Below are 16275 nucleotides of genomic sequence, written 5' to 3' on the forward strand. Positions count from 1 at the left end.
TTGCAGCCTGGAGTGTGGTAAATTACCATCATCCAGAGAGCTTCACCAGCCATCACAGTGGGCAGAGAAGAGTTTGTAACTAGTAGTCCTCTGTCAGTCAGGTCTTCCCAAGTCAAGAACTGCCTATATTTATTGAAGTCTCTCATTTCAGAGGACAGAGACCATGATATGGATTTATAACCCCATACAGGGCAAAATACAAAAAGAAAATCATATACTGCTACCCTAAATTAGCCTAATCCAAGTCTGAAATAGGCGAAACTCAGAGGTGCCACAAGCAGCCCATAAAAATAATGACCAACTCAATCAGATTAGTACTTTGAACTTTTATTTGTTGTAAACATCTTAAAATAAATTTTACTGTAATCTTTTAACCACAAAAGTATTAAGAGGGAATGGATTTCCTAAATGCAGCTTGGAACGGGCCAGTCTCATGTATTTTTTCTTAATAGAGTATTAATAACATGGAAAGGAACTTCTAATGGTACAAGGGAAAGGATTTACTCATGGCTTTCACTACAGCACCCATTTTCTTTGGTAGAAAAGTTAAACTTTTCTTTTATATTACTAAATTCTTAGTTATTGATGCAAAGTATTTAAAAGAAAATTAAGGGAAATAGCATATTTTATCAAAGGCATTATACCACCAGAAAAACATACCACTATGTGGAAGGGTTCCTAAAAACGCTGGCACCTTTAAAGCTTTTCTATGGCACATGTAATCATGAAGATTTAAGTAGCAAAAGTTATTCGGGATGTTAGCAAGTGCTAGCCTCAGAGTTTATTTACCAGGACATCCTGTATAATAAAATAATAAGTAGATAAGCAATACAGCCATTTCTGTAATAGCAGATTTACATGGAGTGCTACTGGAATAGGGATTTTGACACCTTTAAAATATTCTATTTAGCATTTCCGACTTTAAAGCTTGTTAATTTTCTGCATTAGCGTTGCTCGATGGTGTTCATTGCTCACATTCTCAGTGATGGACTTCAAGAAATGTCTCTCATTCGCCTGCCTGAGTGAGCTGCTTTTGGAAGTGTCATTTGCTCTTAGGCTTTCATACATGCTCAGTATTTCTAGTGACAGGAAGAAGAGAGGTTCACATGTATTTTCCGGCATCATTGCAATTATATGGAGTACGTGGCAGAAAACCTGACTGTAAATAAATAACACCTCCTGGATATTTTCTACTTCTATTTCAACTTTCTGCATTTGAAGACTGTATTCTGCCATTTGCCGTTTTACAGCATCTAGCATGTCAGATATACAGACACTATAAAGTCTTGCAGTGTGCTTTTGCCCATCAAAGCTAAGCCAGTTTGAGCAACTCGAACTACATAGAAGCTGGAAAGCTCTGAGCAATAAAACTGAAAACTGAAGATCATAGGCAAAAGGACGGAGATTCAAAAGAGGCATATACTGTATATACTCCAGAGAGTATGGGACATGGAGAAGTTGTCTTTCTAGAAGGCTCAGCACGACCTGAGAAAGCAGCTTGCATTCTGTTGTGCTGCACCATGGCAGGACTTGTACCATAGCTACTAAAAATCCTTTACTAAACATATTCACTTCATCCGGGTTATCAGTGTTTACACAAAGGCATGAAAGCATTAAGTCTTTCTTTTCTCCTGAAATACAACAGCACTCTAACCAAGCCAATAACCCCGTGCCTGGCCCGTATTCAGGTAGGTCAAGTGCTGTCCAGTCATCCTCTGATAGTTTGCAAACTTCAAACAAGGATGCAGGCGCTTCGTACTTGAAGTGCCCTCCGAATACAGGCTTTAGCCTCAAGCGTACAACCCAATCGAAATGCTCCATTTTCCTGTGCAGCCAAAAGAGTGACTTTCCCCAAGTTTCTATGCCAGTTCCAGCCTCTGGCAATATGAGTGTGCAGATCTGGGAGAGGATTTCAATTATTAACTCCTTGGATCCCATTGTAAGGCAATATGGTTTGTCTGATTGTTGCCAGCACCTACTGAAGCTATTGAGGAGTTTACAAAGAGACATAATAAGAGGGAATGGAGAACAGGAAAGAACCCAATGCTTGCCAGATACATCTAGAGGGCTCTCAACATTAAGAGCTTTGTGAAGAATATTCAAGCATAATTCTACGTGAACACATTCATCAAGCATATATGGAAGGACAAATGTCCTCACTACTTCAGCAGGCTGTAGCAGAGATATTTTTTTATCCTTAGAGTCAGAAGGATTCATTAAATAACCCAACAAGTACAAAAACTGACTTTCTTCTTTATCAGAGGACAGTTTGCCCCAGCAGGTCTCCATCAAGCAGCGAGATAAAAAGGAGACTGATGTTCCTGCATTATTAGGACCCCTAAAACTCAACGCGGGAAGTGAAGTCAATATTTTGGCTAAGAATTCATGAGCACCAAGATTTGAAACTGCAAAGTGGCATGCTTTGCTTATGACATTCTCTGGATATAAGAGGGCCAGTCTCGCCACTCTTGAAACAGTGTTATAGTCGGTTACATTTTGGGAGATCTGATTAAATGTCATGTTGAGCTCCTCTTGGAAATTATCTGTAAATGCGGACATGCAAGGAGACAGACCTTTTTCACCCCATGTATTTAGGACTCTCATCAGCACATCATCCATCTGTGAAAGCGAAAGCTCGCAAAACAGATCTAAAACGATAGCTGTACATTTCTGAATCTCAAGGATATTAAGATTGTTCTGCTCATATGTGGCTTTCACCACGGTCTCCAACAATTTCAAAATTAGGTCTGGCTCTAAAAAAACCTCCTTATTTGTTTTAAGGCAATTTAGCCAGTCAGCGGAGAAGGCCCAAGCTATTTCAGATGCAAACTCAGAACATACCTCCTTATAGCGACACATTTTATAGTCAATTATATTTCTAGCCACAGTAGCCATCATGTCCACATCATTCATTTTGCAGGTTATCTGAACAATGGCACTTTTCTCCAGGAGGCTGGTAATGCAGCTTGCCAGGTCTAAAATGTTCCCTCGTTGTTCCTCAGTAGGTTCTAATGCAACCAAATTTTTTTGAAGGGATGCAAGACTACCATTCATCCTAAACCATTCATAAGAAATCTTGTCACTGTCGTTCACATAATTGTGCAACTCCTCTCCCCAATGATGTAGCAAGTCTTTTAGAATTTTTAAGCCAAAGATTTGGGCACTTTTTACCAACCTGAATCTGGAAGCAGTGCTGCCACTTTGCACAATTCTCTCAGCTTCTCTAATGACATCTGGGAGGCTTTTATGAGGATTATGGTCCTTGACCTTTGCGTTACAAAAACAAAGGACAGCAACTAGCTTCTCCAAATACAGTCTGATGGGAAGATCACCTGACTCTTTTTCTAAAAAAGCAGATGAACACAACATGTCTGCTAAATTTGCTATAGTGTAGCACTTCAGTGTGCATGTATCAATGTTTGACCTGATTTTATGAAGCCCCTCTAAGAAGACACTGAGAATGTTGTCAGCTGCGGGTAAGCACTCCTCGGGATCTGGCTTAAATCTCTTAGAGCTTTGGAAAACGTCATCATTAGTCTGAGTCAAGTACTGGCAGGCAACAGCAGAAAATGTTTCAACAATATTATCCTTCCTAGTTTTACTATTTTTCATGATCTCCCACCAGACATCTAAGAAAAAAGTCACATCTTCTACGGAAGTTTCATCACATATATAGTTTAACATCAAGGATGTTTCTTTCACCCAAAAATCTGTTGGCAAGGCAAAGAGAAGTTCTGCAAAGACATCTGCTGCTTTTGTAGCTTTTAGTACTTCAAACAAAACAGTGCGATTCATTTTTGGGATCATGTTTTCCACAGGAAAGAACATATCTTCCTTCCATCTACTGTCCGTATCAAAGTCTCCTTCTAAGGATTGTTGGGCTTGACATGAGAGTACTTTGGCCCAAAATATTGCAATGACTTTCCTTCTCCACTCATGGCTCTGTGACCAGGTACCCGAGTTGATTTCTTTTAAAGCATTTGTTATTGGTTTCTCAATAAGAGGCCATTCTGACTTTTTTATCTCCACCAATGTTTTCTGTAAGGCGAGCTTTTCTGCCAACAACAGAGCTCCTTGGAGAACTACTGTTTGTTCACATATATTCCACGTCCCTACAAGAAGAAACAAGACATTTATGACCTTTAATATAAATGTTATTCTTTCCACAAATAGATTTTTATTGTTTTCATTGCTGCTACGCATCCACTGAAAATTACATGCAATACAAAAATATGTAAGAACCTGTTTAGCAGCTTGTTTTTAATTAGCGGAAGATCAAAAGCCACAAAAACCTATAGGGAAACTAAAAGGGTTTCCAGTGTTGATATTCTAGATTTCAGTACAGCCCAACTGCAGGTTGTAAAGGATCTACAAAATCAAGACAAATGTATATAGCGTACATGACATGCACATTCAATCGGAACATATGTGTGGGTTTAGAAGGAACATTCTGGAATTAAAATAAAATTATTTTTTCATTCTAAATTTTGTACCGCTCATCATACGGCACTGAAAAAAAAAAAAAAGTTACCTTTAGCATGAAAACAGCAATGGGCGAGTTATATATTGTTTTATAAATAAAGCTGTTTGCATTGCCATATTGTGAGAGGAAGCACATTTACTGTATAATTTTCCCTTGACAATAGTCTACATCAGTCACTGTATGACATATGCTCTCAGCACTATAAGTAGTAGCTTCCACTGCACATCTAATAGTACATGGCACTGCTGCTTCTGTGTGCGCGCCTTAAAGAGGACCTGTCACCCATAATTTCGGCACTAGGAGCTGCTCACCATTTACTTAGTCAGATCGATAAACAATCCCTAAACACCATATCCAAGAACTAAAAAATAACTTAATTCATAATTTTAAAATGGACTACATTAGCTGTGAAATACAAAAACTTTAGAAGCACAGAAACATCAATTTTGTGCAGTGCCTATCATAGCCCTCCCCAGGAAACACCAGTTGGGAGGATTGTATTTAATGGTAAGTAACCATGCGGGATAATGAAGATACAGTGATATGGAGAGAACCGTGGGGTCGCAGTGCCGGGATTTCACGGTGCAGGACTTTATTGATCACTGCATGTAATGATAGATCAATGTCTTTATTAGTATGGGTAACATGGTAGTGGTAATGTGAGCTTGAACAGTATATATGATACTAGACACACTTGTGTACTATAAAATGGGAATGTTCCCTTTGATATTCTTCAGGCATTTCAAATGGGTACAGTGTCTATCCTCCTAGTAGCTATGTCTGACTAGGTAAATATTCCTCTACGCACACAAAAGATGTATCGTTCCGTCTACTTGACAGTATAGAAATATCACTGCTGGTGCTAGAGAACTGTCCCTTACTACAGCATCTCGTGTCTACCACTCAGGTCTTAGCTCTGTAGGTCAATTTATCCAACCAGATGACTATGGGTGCAGTCACTAGGTACCCTGTTTCCCCTAAAATAAGACATCCCCCGAAAATAAGACCTAGTACAATTTTGTTCAGGCTTAGAAATATAAGGCCTCCCCTGAAAATAAGACCTAGCGGCAGCCATTGCTGCAGCTCCTCCCCCCTCACCATACATTATTAGGAAATCTTTTAGATGCTGCAGAAGGTTGCGACATGGGGAAGAATTCATGGAAGTAAATCCCCGGCTGTTGTGCTGCAAATGTGATCCCAGCAGCCACCAGGATAAGAAGGGGTCATCTATGGAAAGTTCTAAACACGATAGATTGGGGCCAAAAAAAGGTGTGTTAGACTAATTTATGACCTACCTGTGCCTTCTTAAAAGACACCTCTGCTACCGTTGTGGGCTCTCTTTTTTTTAGATAAAGAGCTGTTGAATATTCAAGAAAATTGCTTGTGTCCCCCTCCATTACAAGGGTCATGTAAAACAAGCTGTTAAAAATGCGTGAAAGGCCCCTGCATCTTTTTATATGACTTGTGCAAAATTCATTGACAGTTTGGGCAAAGGGTACCTGTCAGCAGAAATTAACCTGATAAACCATTACTTTATCAAGCAGATTGACATCTTCCAGATAATGTTACTGTTGTGGCCTTGGGCAGCTTCATCCAGGAAAATAAATTTTAAACGGATATGCAAATCAGTTGTATAAAGTCTTCGAGGTGTAGAGCTTGGCACTTCGGCTTCTCACAGCAGATGAGAAGAGGAGATTTGCATAATTACATTGCTGTCAACATTGCATTTCCAAAATGCATGCAGTAACGTGTTAACATGTATTAGTTAATGCTATGTTCACATATGATTTTGGTAATTAGGCGAATCTCCTCAGTTGCTGTGATGCATTTGAAAACGTATGCGTTAACGCCACGTGTGAGAACACCCTGAGAGGGCGTGCAGAAGTGGGGAGAGCTTGACTTCAGCACTGAGCTCTCTGTGACTTTACACAAGTTACTTGCATATCGCTTCAAATATTTTCCGGATGCCAGTCTGTGGACCATAAAAGGGACACAATGAGGAAGATAAGATGTTCTGTCAGAGGCTAATTTATGGTGCACAATTCCCTGTAAAAACAGCAGCAAACCCCCGGAGCTCAGGAAGCAGTAACATAGTGATAAAAACGGATGCCCACAGCAGGGCATTGCTAATAATAGGTTGTCATGTCCTGCAACGCAACAATACAATTCCATGTGATGGGTGGTCTTTACAGCCTGTCATGTGTCAATGGGACAGCACTTACCAAACTCCATGGCGCTACTCATAGTGTACAGATCCTCAGAGCATCTCTCCAACCTAAAGACAAAGATACGTCCATTACTGCGAGCTCTGAGATAACGTGACTTCTCTCTATACTATACATAGGACACAGGAAGCCTTGCAATACCTGCTCGGGACGAAGCCTCTGCTAGTCACCAGCCGGCCGCATGCAGCCTCCTACGGCAGAGCATTCGCGGCAAGCATCTTTATTTTATCACAGTCCAAGAACATTGAGGCAGACATATTACCGAAGACATCTTTGTATTTACTTAATGGAGTTTCACCTCCAAAATGGCTCCAGATCTACAGACGTGAAAATCGGGAATTGCTGTAGCGATGACGCCGCGATCACGTGACCGGCTGCCCTGGGGGAGGAGCTAGTCTACAGATCATAGTGAAGGGGATTTACAACTGTGGAGAGTGGGGAGGACACCCCGGAAGAAAGTAGATGTGTGTAAGGAAAGGGGGCACAGGACTGGAGAGAAGCCTGTGGAGAAAGGAGGAATAGTGATGGTGCCAGCTGTATCTGGGGGCCCTGAATATGCAGGATGGGGTTGAAAGAGGAGGACATGTGAGAAGGATGAGGGCAAGTCAAGTCCAACTTATAACATTAAACAAATGGGGTTTTATTTACCATGACCAGTGATATTTTTGTTGTCAAAAAAGTCATCCAGGCCCGACTTGAACATGAACAAAGTATCCGCCATAACAACCTCCCGCAGCACAAAGTTCTACTGCTCTTAGAGTAAAGAACCTTTGTCTGTGTTGATGGTAGAATCACCTCTCCTCTAGGCGTAGAGGATGCCCCCTTGTCCTGGTCACAGGCCGAGGTATAAAAAGATCTTTGGAGAGATCCTTGTACTGTCCGTTCAGGTATTTGTACATTGTAATGAGGTCTCCCCTCAGCCATTTGTATAAACCCAAAATGTGTAATCTGTCATTGTATTCTAGTTCGCACCAAAAAAGAGGGCGAGAGCACAAAAATTATGTAAACGAAGTATAAAATTTCAAAATTTTATTCGATACAATAACAAGAAATATAAATGTGTAAATTACAAAAACACTTATCATATGGAGAACCGTAAGACTATCACATAGAAGAAATATCTGGCTAAAAAAGTGGGTAGATATAGAAGCTACCGCAGCATGTATGTGCACCTGGCAAGAGACTGAGGCCAAAGAAAACTATGGGGACAATACCAGTTATAACATGTCCTCATAGATAAAACAGTAATTGGATAATATTGGCAAAGGTAGACAGGGAGACAAAGTTGCATTCTAGTGCTGCCAGTATAAGTGACAAAAGTAGCCACCAGCAGAAATTGAATGCAACAGTTTAAGAGCTGAGGATAACACAAGGGAAAAAGATTCTCATAATAGAAGAATGCATCCCACAATCGAGTATATTACTCAGACCCATATATACCTTGTGTCATCTTGCCTGAGAACACACAAACACGCCGCGGTCCAAGAACCTCGACGTACGTTTCACCCTGCGGCTTCGTCAGGAGGCATTGTATTCTAGTTCCCCTTTCCCCTAATAATCTTGGTTGCTCTCCTCTGTAACCGTTCCAGTTCTACTATCTCCTTTTTATACCAAAACTATGCCTAAAACTACAAAATAATGGTGATTCATCAAAAGTGTCTAAGGGCAAAACTTAGTTGCTCATGGTAACCAATCAGCACACAGCTTTCATTTTCCCACAGCAGTTAAAAAATTAAAGCAAGCTCTCTGAGCGCAACAAGAGCAGTTTTGCTCTCAGATCTTTTTGATAAATGAGGCCCAGTATTCCATGTGTGGTCTGACCAGTGATAGTGTACATAGTGTTCTCTTAAACCTGGGGTAGCAGTGTCAGCCTCAAAGAGGAGATTGGGTGGCTTGACTGTATACTGCAGATCCCTGTCCCCATGACTGGAACAGAGAAAATCAATAAAACCCCTTGTATAGAGGTATCAATGGAACATGTATAAAGACCTGGTGACAGGTTCTCTTTAAAATGTGGTCCAAATATTAGCCTTTACCATAATAGGTAATAAAAACATAACAGATCAATAGTGATTAATAGTATTTCTTTCGTCTTGATCTTTGTCAAATACGATCCGTATCTGTGTCCATAAGTTGTGAGACGCCAATCGGTAGGCATGACAGACGTGATATTCTCTTTCAGTCTAGTCATACAGCACTCATTACGTATAACAGCCTGCCAGAGGCAATAAATTTACAATATATATTGTATACAGTTGTATTTTCTATGAGAGGTCAGACCTCCTAAGGGGCCTGAAAAAGTTAAAAAGCAAACAAAATATAAGAATTTAAAAAGTCAACAATTGAAATCCCCCAGCTTCTCTAGTACACTTTACAATTCCACTATAGACAGGTTTACCAGAAATTAGTTCAGCATACTGTAGCTTTTCTATGGTTTCATACCATCCATGGGCATTGGATGCTTATGATCCTGTCAATGGTTCAGCGGTTTGTACTTCCTAAGCACTGTACACTGGGATCTCCTAACAAGTCCTTAGATCTTTATACTTTCCTATTTCTAAAAAAAACTTAAAACCTGACTATACAATAGCAGCCCTATGTCTTCCACTTTAAAGGATATGTGATAAAATGTCATTAACTTTATCTATCAGTGGTTAAAGGGAAAGAGCATATGGAAGAGCTGCCGGGTGGCCAATGAGTAAATGATTTAACTGCACTGATAGCCAGCATATGTCTGCAGGATTTTGACTGTGAGATAGTTTGGACACTATAATGGGCATACTGATGACCTTCTTCAGAAACCTTTCACACCTGTGATTTAGCTGTCTCCCTATTTTTAGAAAGGGGTACATCCTCATATGAATAAAGATCACTGTAGGAATCATGATGACAGATGTTGACAGCTCCAACCTTTCATTTTAGCTTACTAATAAGTTGAACAACAAGAAGAAAAAGGTATTCACCAAAAACAGCTCAGTGTGCAGTGTGCAACAAAATCGTATGAACTTTATTAAATGCAAAAACTGGATACATATATGACAAACATCTAAAAACATCTAAAACATGATGATGTTTTGGGCCCACCACGGCCCCCTGTAGTCCTTGAGCCCTTCTGGCTCCTTATATCACTTTCTTCATGATCTCTTTTCTCGGATCAGATTCGGTTTGTGGACACACACTGATCACGATAAAAATATTTTACCTAACTGCCTCTATATTATATTATATAATTTAGGACTAACCGATGCAGCTACCCATAATTCCAGCATGAACATCTCTGGGCCCATGAATTGGTCTCTTTTCCTACCTTACGGATTGCAGGAATTGATTGAAGTTCTCATCATTCACCTTGAAATCCATGGCACACACCCTCTCTCAACTTCCTGCCCTGACTGCCCTATGGGATATTACTCTTTGCCTTCCTGAACCAGGATGTCTGGACCACAGTGGACTACCCGACTTGATTTCTTGTCTATTGGCTATAGACTTTCAAAGTATAAGATGGCATAAGTATATTTGTACATATAGCTGTTCCACCCCCCCCTTGTTGTCGGCGGTGCCTGCTGACCTCGAGGAAAGGGGTGACATCTAATGTAATTTGACTAAATATATGGTCCCCCTGATACCAAGAACCTAGACACTTGATTGATATTTACTAAACGGGGTTATGTATATGCGTTTTCGGACGGGCTCACATTGGATGGCGGCACTCACCCTTTTGTATTTGTTACCTTGGTTATTCCCTTTAATTTTTGCTGTATATATACACTCACCGGCCACTTTATTAGGTACACCATGCTAGTAACGGGTTGGACCCCCGTTTGCCTTCAGAACTGCCTCAATTCTTCGTGGCATAGATTCAACAAGGTGCTGGAAGCATTCCTCAGAGATTTTGGTCCATATTGACATGATGGCATCACACAGTTGCCGCAGATTTGTCGGCTGCACATCCATGATGCGAATCTCCCGTTCCACCACATCCCAAAGATGCTCTATTGGATTGAGATCTGGTGACTGTGGAGGCCATTTGAGTACAGTGAACTCATTGTCATGTTCAAGAAACCAGTCTGAGATGATTCCAGCTTTATGACATGGCGCATTATCCTGCTGAAAGTAGCCATCAGATGTTGGGTACATTGTGGTCATAAAGGGATGGACATGGTCAGCAACAATACTCAGGTAGGCTGTGGCGTTGCAACGATGCTCAATTGGTACCAAGGGGCCCAAAGAGTGCCAAGAAAATATTCCCCACACCATGACACCACCAGCCTGAACCATTGATACAAGGCAGGATGGATCCATGCTTTCATGTTGTTGACGCCAAATTCTGACCCTACCATCTGAATGTCGCAGCAGAAATCGAGACTCATCAGACCAGGCAACGTTTTTCCAATCTTCTACTGTCCAATTTCGATGAGCTTGTGCAAATTGTAGCCTCAGTTTCCTGTTCTTAGCTGAAAGGAGTGGCACCCGGTGTGGTCTTCTGCTGCTGTAGCCCATCTGCCTCAAAGTTCGAAGTACTGTGCGTTCAGAGATGCTCTTCTGCCTACCTTGGTTGTAACGGGTCGCGATTTGAGTCACTGTTGCCTTTCTATCAGCTTGAACCAGTCTGCCCATTCTCCTCTGACCTCTGGCATCAACAAGGCATTTCCGCCCACAGAACTGTCGCTCACTGGATGTTTTTTCTTTTTCGGACCATTCTCTGTAAACCCTAGAGATGGTTGTGCGTGAAAATCCCAGTAGATCAGCAGTTTCTGAAATACTCAGACCAGCCCTTCTGGCACCAACAACCATGCCACATTCAAAGGCACTCAAATCACCTTTTTTCCCCATACTGATGCTCGGTTTGAACTGCAGGAGATTGTCTTGACCATGTCTACATGCCTAAATGCACTGAGTTGCCGCCATGTGATTGGCTGATTAGAAATAAAGTGTTAACGAGCAGTTGGACAGGTGTACCTAATAATCGGCCGGTGAGTATATATATATATATGTATATATATATATATTCTTTTGTTCCTGGCGTACATAGATTAATTATATTTCTTAAGTACCGGAGAATAGTGAAATAGGGCGTATTTAGTGGGGGCATGTTCACATGCCGGACTCAAATAACCATGTTTATTATTCTGACAGTCTCTATCACAGATGGGGCTTTACCCCACTATTTTTATGCTTGCTATTTTTATATTTGATAAGGCGCTTTCACTTTTTTGATAGCGCACTTATGCGTTCCATATCGATTTCAGTATCACATTGACAGGATTCTGTCATTTTCCTTTATATTTTTAATTTTTTCACTTTTTATGTTATTACTTTTGGATTGTCATAATTTCGGTGCTCTCTGGCTATTTAAATACAGTGGCACTACACTATTCACTATTATTTATATACAAACCTCTGCCGTACCTGTGCAGGCGCAGCTGTACTTTAGTTCCATCTTAACACCAGGCTGCCTTCTGGCTTGCTTGGTTGCTTAGCAGCTGCTGTCACGTGACACCCCGGCAGGGGCCCGCTCATGCGCAATGAGCTTTCTCCCCGCCATACTTGAGCATGAGATTATTATGCTGTGTAAACGCCGTTTCCTGTTGGGAAAGGGTGGTGTGCCGCTATTTAAAGGGGTTATCCGGGTTTAAAATTTTTTTTTATGGCCGGGCTGGGGAGGGCTATTTAAACATAATAAACATGTACTTACCTCCTCCGGTGCTGCCGATGTCCCGCGCCGCGGCCCGTCTTCTCCGTGCGCCGGTTTCAGTACAAGGGCGCACAGGGAGCTCCCGGCCGGCCGGATGCTCCCATGCGCACCATCTCCCAGCGCTTACAACGCTGAGAGATAGGGACTGATGGGAGGAGCCGTCCACATCGCGGACCGGAAGCTCCCTGTGCGCGGCTTCCGTGCCCCTGTTTATTTACAGGGGCACCGATCGAAGTGACTCCGGCGCGGGACATCAGCGGCGCCGGAGGAGGTAAGTCCATGTTTATTATGTTTAACTTGCCCTCCCCAGCCCGGTTATAAAAAATTTTTTAAACCCGGATAACCCCTTTAAGGTGAGACGGTCCAATACAGGGCTACCAACCCCTGAGGTAGTCGTCTAGGACGACGATACGCGTGGGGAGCCAGTTACCCCTGCTTTTCTCCCACCTGCCTGCCAGACTACTAGGAGCACTTTAGATACCGGTATCTAGGTAATACCTATACAACTTATGCACTTGCACTTTACAAGCGTGGTACTGGTGTGGGCTATTGCTGACACGGTGTCATTAGGACCTACTTAGGTTTTAGGGATATACCATTAGGATCTTCTTGTGATCTGAACCTTTGATATTTTGTCATCCCCTACATTTCCTTGGTTGGGAGGATTTGCTATTCGCCACAGGGTGAACTAGCAGGGGTCTTTACTGTGCTGACCGGTACCATGGTCGCCAGTGGATAACTGTGTAAATTTCATGTTTTAGATGTTTGTCATATATGTATCCCGTTTTTGCATTTAATAAAGTTCATATGATTTTGTTGCACACTGCATCGACTGAGCTGTTTTTGGTGCATACCTTTTTCTTCTTGTTGTTCAAGTGATTATATTGGGCACCAGCTCATCCACATACCCTTTGGTTCTGCTAGCCCCCCTCTATTTGGTAGCTTACTAATAAGTGTGTGTGTGGGGGGAGGGGGAGTAGGGGGGACGGGGGACTGGGGGTCTATGAAGTGTTGGAAACCCATGTGTGCATTTTTATTAAAAAGACACTGGCATGACCCATTGTTTACTTATCTTGTGAAGGTCTGACATCCCTGCATCATGCAAAAACTTGGTGACATTGAAGGGCTTCTCTTGTTACTATCCACATGTTGTCGAGATGAGGGTTTATTTCTAAGGGAACTTCACATACCTTGTTATAGTCAGCCTCTACTGCTTGGCCTTGTGTACCTGCCAGATACTGAGGTATCAGAGCAGTACCATAAGTCAAAAAGTGATAGCTACAAACATGTGATTTATACTAAAACACAATGAATCTCCATTAACCAACAGTCCCACACAGGGGCAGGGGTATTACCCCTGTCAGTCTGTATACTCGGGGGAAGGCTGTATACTGGGGGGTAAGTTAGCTGGCTGCATTCTGGGGGGGCTTGCTGGCTGTATACTGGGGGGCTGGCTAGCTGTATACAGGGGGTTGGCTGTATACTGGGGGAGGCTGGCTGGCTATATACAGGGGGGTCTGGCTGTATACTGGGGGGGGGGAGGCTAGCGGTTTTATATGGAATAGTACATTCCCGTACCTAGGGAGCATTATTATAGTAGTTATTCTTGTACATAGAGGGTAGTTTTATAGTAGTTATATTCTTGCATAAAGAGAGCATTATTATAGTAGTTATATTCTTGTACATATGGGGCAGTATTATAGTAGTTATATTCTTGTACATAGAGGCAGTATTAGATCAGTTATATTCTTGCATATAGAGGGCAGTATTATAGTAGTTATATTCTTCTACATATGGGGCAGTATTATAGTAGTTATATTCTTGTACATAGGGGGCAGTATTATAGTAGTTATATTCTTGTACATAGGGGGCAGTATTATAGTAGTTATATTCTTGTACATAGGGGACAGTATTATAGTAGTTATATTCTTGCACATAGGAGCAGTATTATAGTAGTTATATTCTTGTACATAGGGGCAGTATTATAGTAGTTATGTTCCTGTACATAGGGGCAGTATTATAGTAGTTATATTCCTGTACATAGGGGGCAGTATTATAGCAGTTATATTCTTCTACATATGGGGCAGTATTATAGTAGTTATATTCTTGTACATAGGGGGCAGTATTATAGTAGTTATATCCTTGTACATAGGGGACAGTATTATAGTAGTTATATTCTTGCACATAGGAGCAGTATTATAGTAGTTATATTCTTGTACATAGGGGGCAGTATTAACGTAGTTATATTCTTGTACATATGGGGTAGTATTAAAGTATCGTAGTTATATTCTTGTACATAGGGGGGAAGTATTATAGTACAGTAGTTATATTCCTGTACATAGGGGCACTATTATAGTAGTTATATTCTTGTACATAGGGGCACTATTATAGTAGTTATATTCTTGTACATAGGGGGCAGTATTAACGTAGTTATATTCTTGTACATATGGGGTAGTATTAAAGTAGTTATATTCTTGTACATAGGGGGCAGTATTGTAGTAGTTATATTCCTGTACATAGGGGCACTATTATAGTAGTTATATTCTTGTACATAGGGGCAGTATTATAGTATTATATTCTTGTACATAAAATGCAGTATTATAATATATTTTACTTAGGGGCAGTATTATAGTAGTTACATTCTTGTTTACCGGAGAAGGTATTGTAATAGTTTTTATTTCCAGGGCCACTTTAAATTCCTAGTCCGCCCCTGGGTGTGTGTGTATTTGTAGCATGTATATAGTGCATGTAGAGTTTATATAGTGTGTGTAGAGTTTATATAGTGCAGTGTTTATATATGTGTGTTATGCGTATGTAGTGTATGTGTGCTTATGTCTGTGCAAATTATGTATGGTATATGTGTATTCTGAAGAATAACATGCGGTATGGAGCCGTCAGCAAGGGTTTAGGTATATGGGGGGCCCCATTTCTAAGTTCGCACCGGGGCCCACTGGGGTCTTGTTACGCCACTGGTCCCACAAAATTAATACTAATTATGTATTTATTCACCATTTTCAGCAATCTACTAATATACACCTTGATGATCAACTGAGTGTGTATACACCACATTAGTGTCCTTTCATCATATGAAATAAACAAAAGCAGCATCCTGTATCACCTGTCAAATTTTCTAAACAATATGAATACCAGCAGCAGGAATGTGGTTGCTAAGGAATTCTATTTTAGTGTTTGATCTAGTTACCATACACAGTAGTTGCATTGGAGATAATGGTTCTAAATGAAGAACTCCTGTGTGATGACTCATTCAAATACACCACAAATGTGGTAGACAAATATTGACCTTAATATCAGTTATGCCAAGTGCCTTACATTCATTACTAACAGCACAGTGTATAAAAGGGCTGGGCCAAGTATGTGAGTTCAGTGGCCATTGATAACAGCATAACACACAGCTCGTTACAGGGCATGGGCAATGTATTATCATACAGTTGATTGTTGGCATACATTACAGAGCATTCATTATGGTGACAGCACATCCCAATTTACATAGCAATTTTGATGCCTTAAAAGTTGGAACTTTTTAGGGCCCCGGCACTAACACCTTATACTGCTCAAACTAGTCAACACTTACCGTATATACTACTAGAGTATAAACCGAACCGAGTATAAGCCAAGGTACCAAATTTTACCACAAAAACTGGGAAAACTTCTTGACTTGAGTATAAGCTTAGGGTGGGAATTGCAGCCACTACTCTCTAATAAATTGTCCTGTAGTCTCCCCTCATCACAGCAGAGTGCCCCCCTTAGTGTAATGGTGGCTGCCTGTACCCATTGCTCCTGAGCCTCTCCCTGTTCCGTCTCCCAGCACTCCCCCGTCCATACTATTTGCCAAGAGAATTTGTATTGATTGT

General features: G+C 41.1%; 1 protein-coding gene across 3 annotated transcripts; it reads right to left on the minus strand.

Annotated features, from left to right (window-relative positions):
- Positions 1-311: 311 nt before the first annotated feature.
- On the minus strand, positions 312-12155 carry GEMIN4 (gem nuclear organelle associated protein 4). Of its 3 annotated transcripts, none has more exons than XM_072136246.1 (3): positions 12118-12155; positions 6706-6758; positions 312-4112 (listed from the first exon to the last, which is right to left on the minus strand). In XM_072136246.1, the coding sequence occupies exons 2-3, from the start codon at positions 6725-6727 to the stop codon at positions 922-924; spliced, it is 3213 nt and encodes a 1070-aa protein (XP_071992347.1). In that variant the 5' UTR covers positions 6728-6758; positions 12118-12155; the 3' UTR covers positions 312-921. The 3 variants fall into 3 exon arrangements, with proteins under 3 accessions (XP_071992347.1, XP_071992348.1, XP_071992346.1); XM_072136247.1 differs by having other exon boundaries at positions 12107-12127; XM_072136245.1 differs by lacking the exon at positions 12118-12155 and adding an exon at positions 6850-7028.
- Between the last annotated feature and the right edge of the window lie 4120 nt (positions 12156-16275).

This window comes from Engystomops pustulosus, chromosome 2 (assembly GCF_040894005.1).
Source record: "Engystomops pustulosus chromosome 2, aEngPut4.maternal, whole genome shotgun sequence".
Classification (NCBI taxonomy): Eukaryota; Metazoa; Chordata; class Amphibia; order Anura; family Leptodactylidae; genus Engystomops; species Engystomops pustulosus.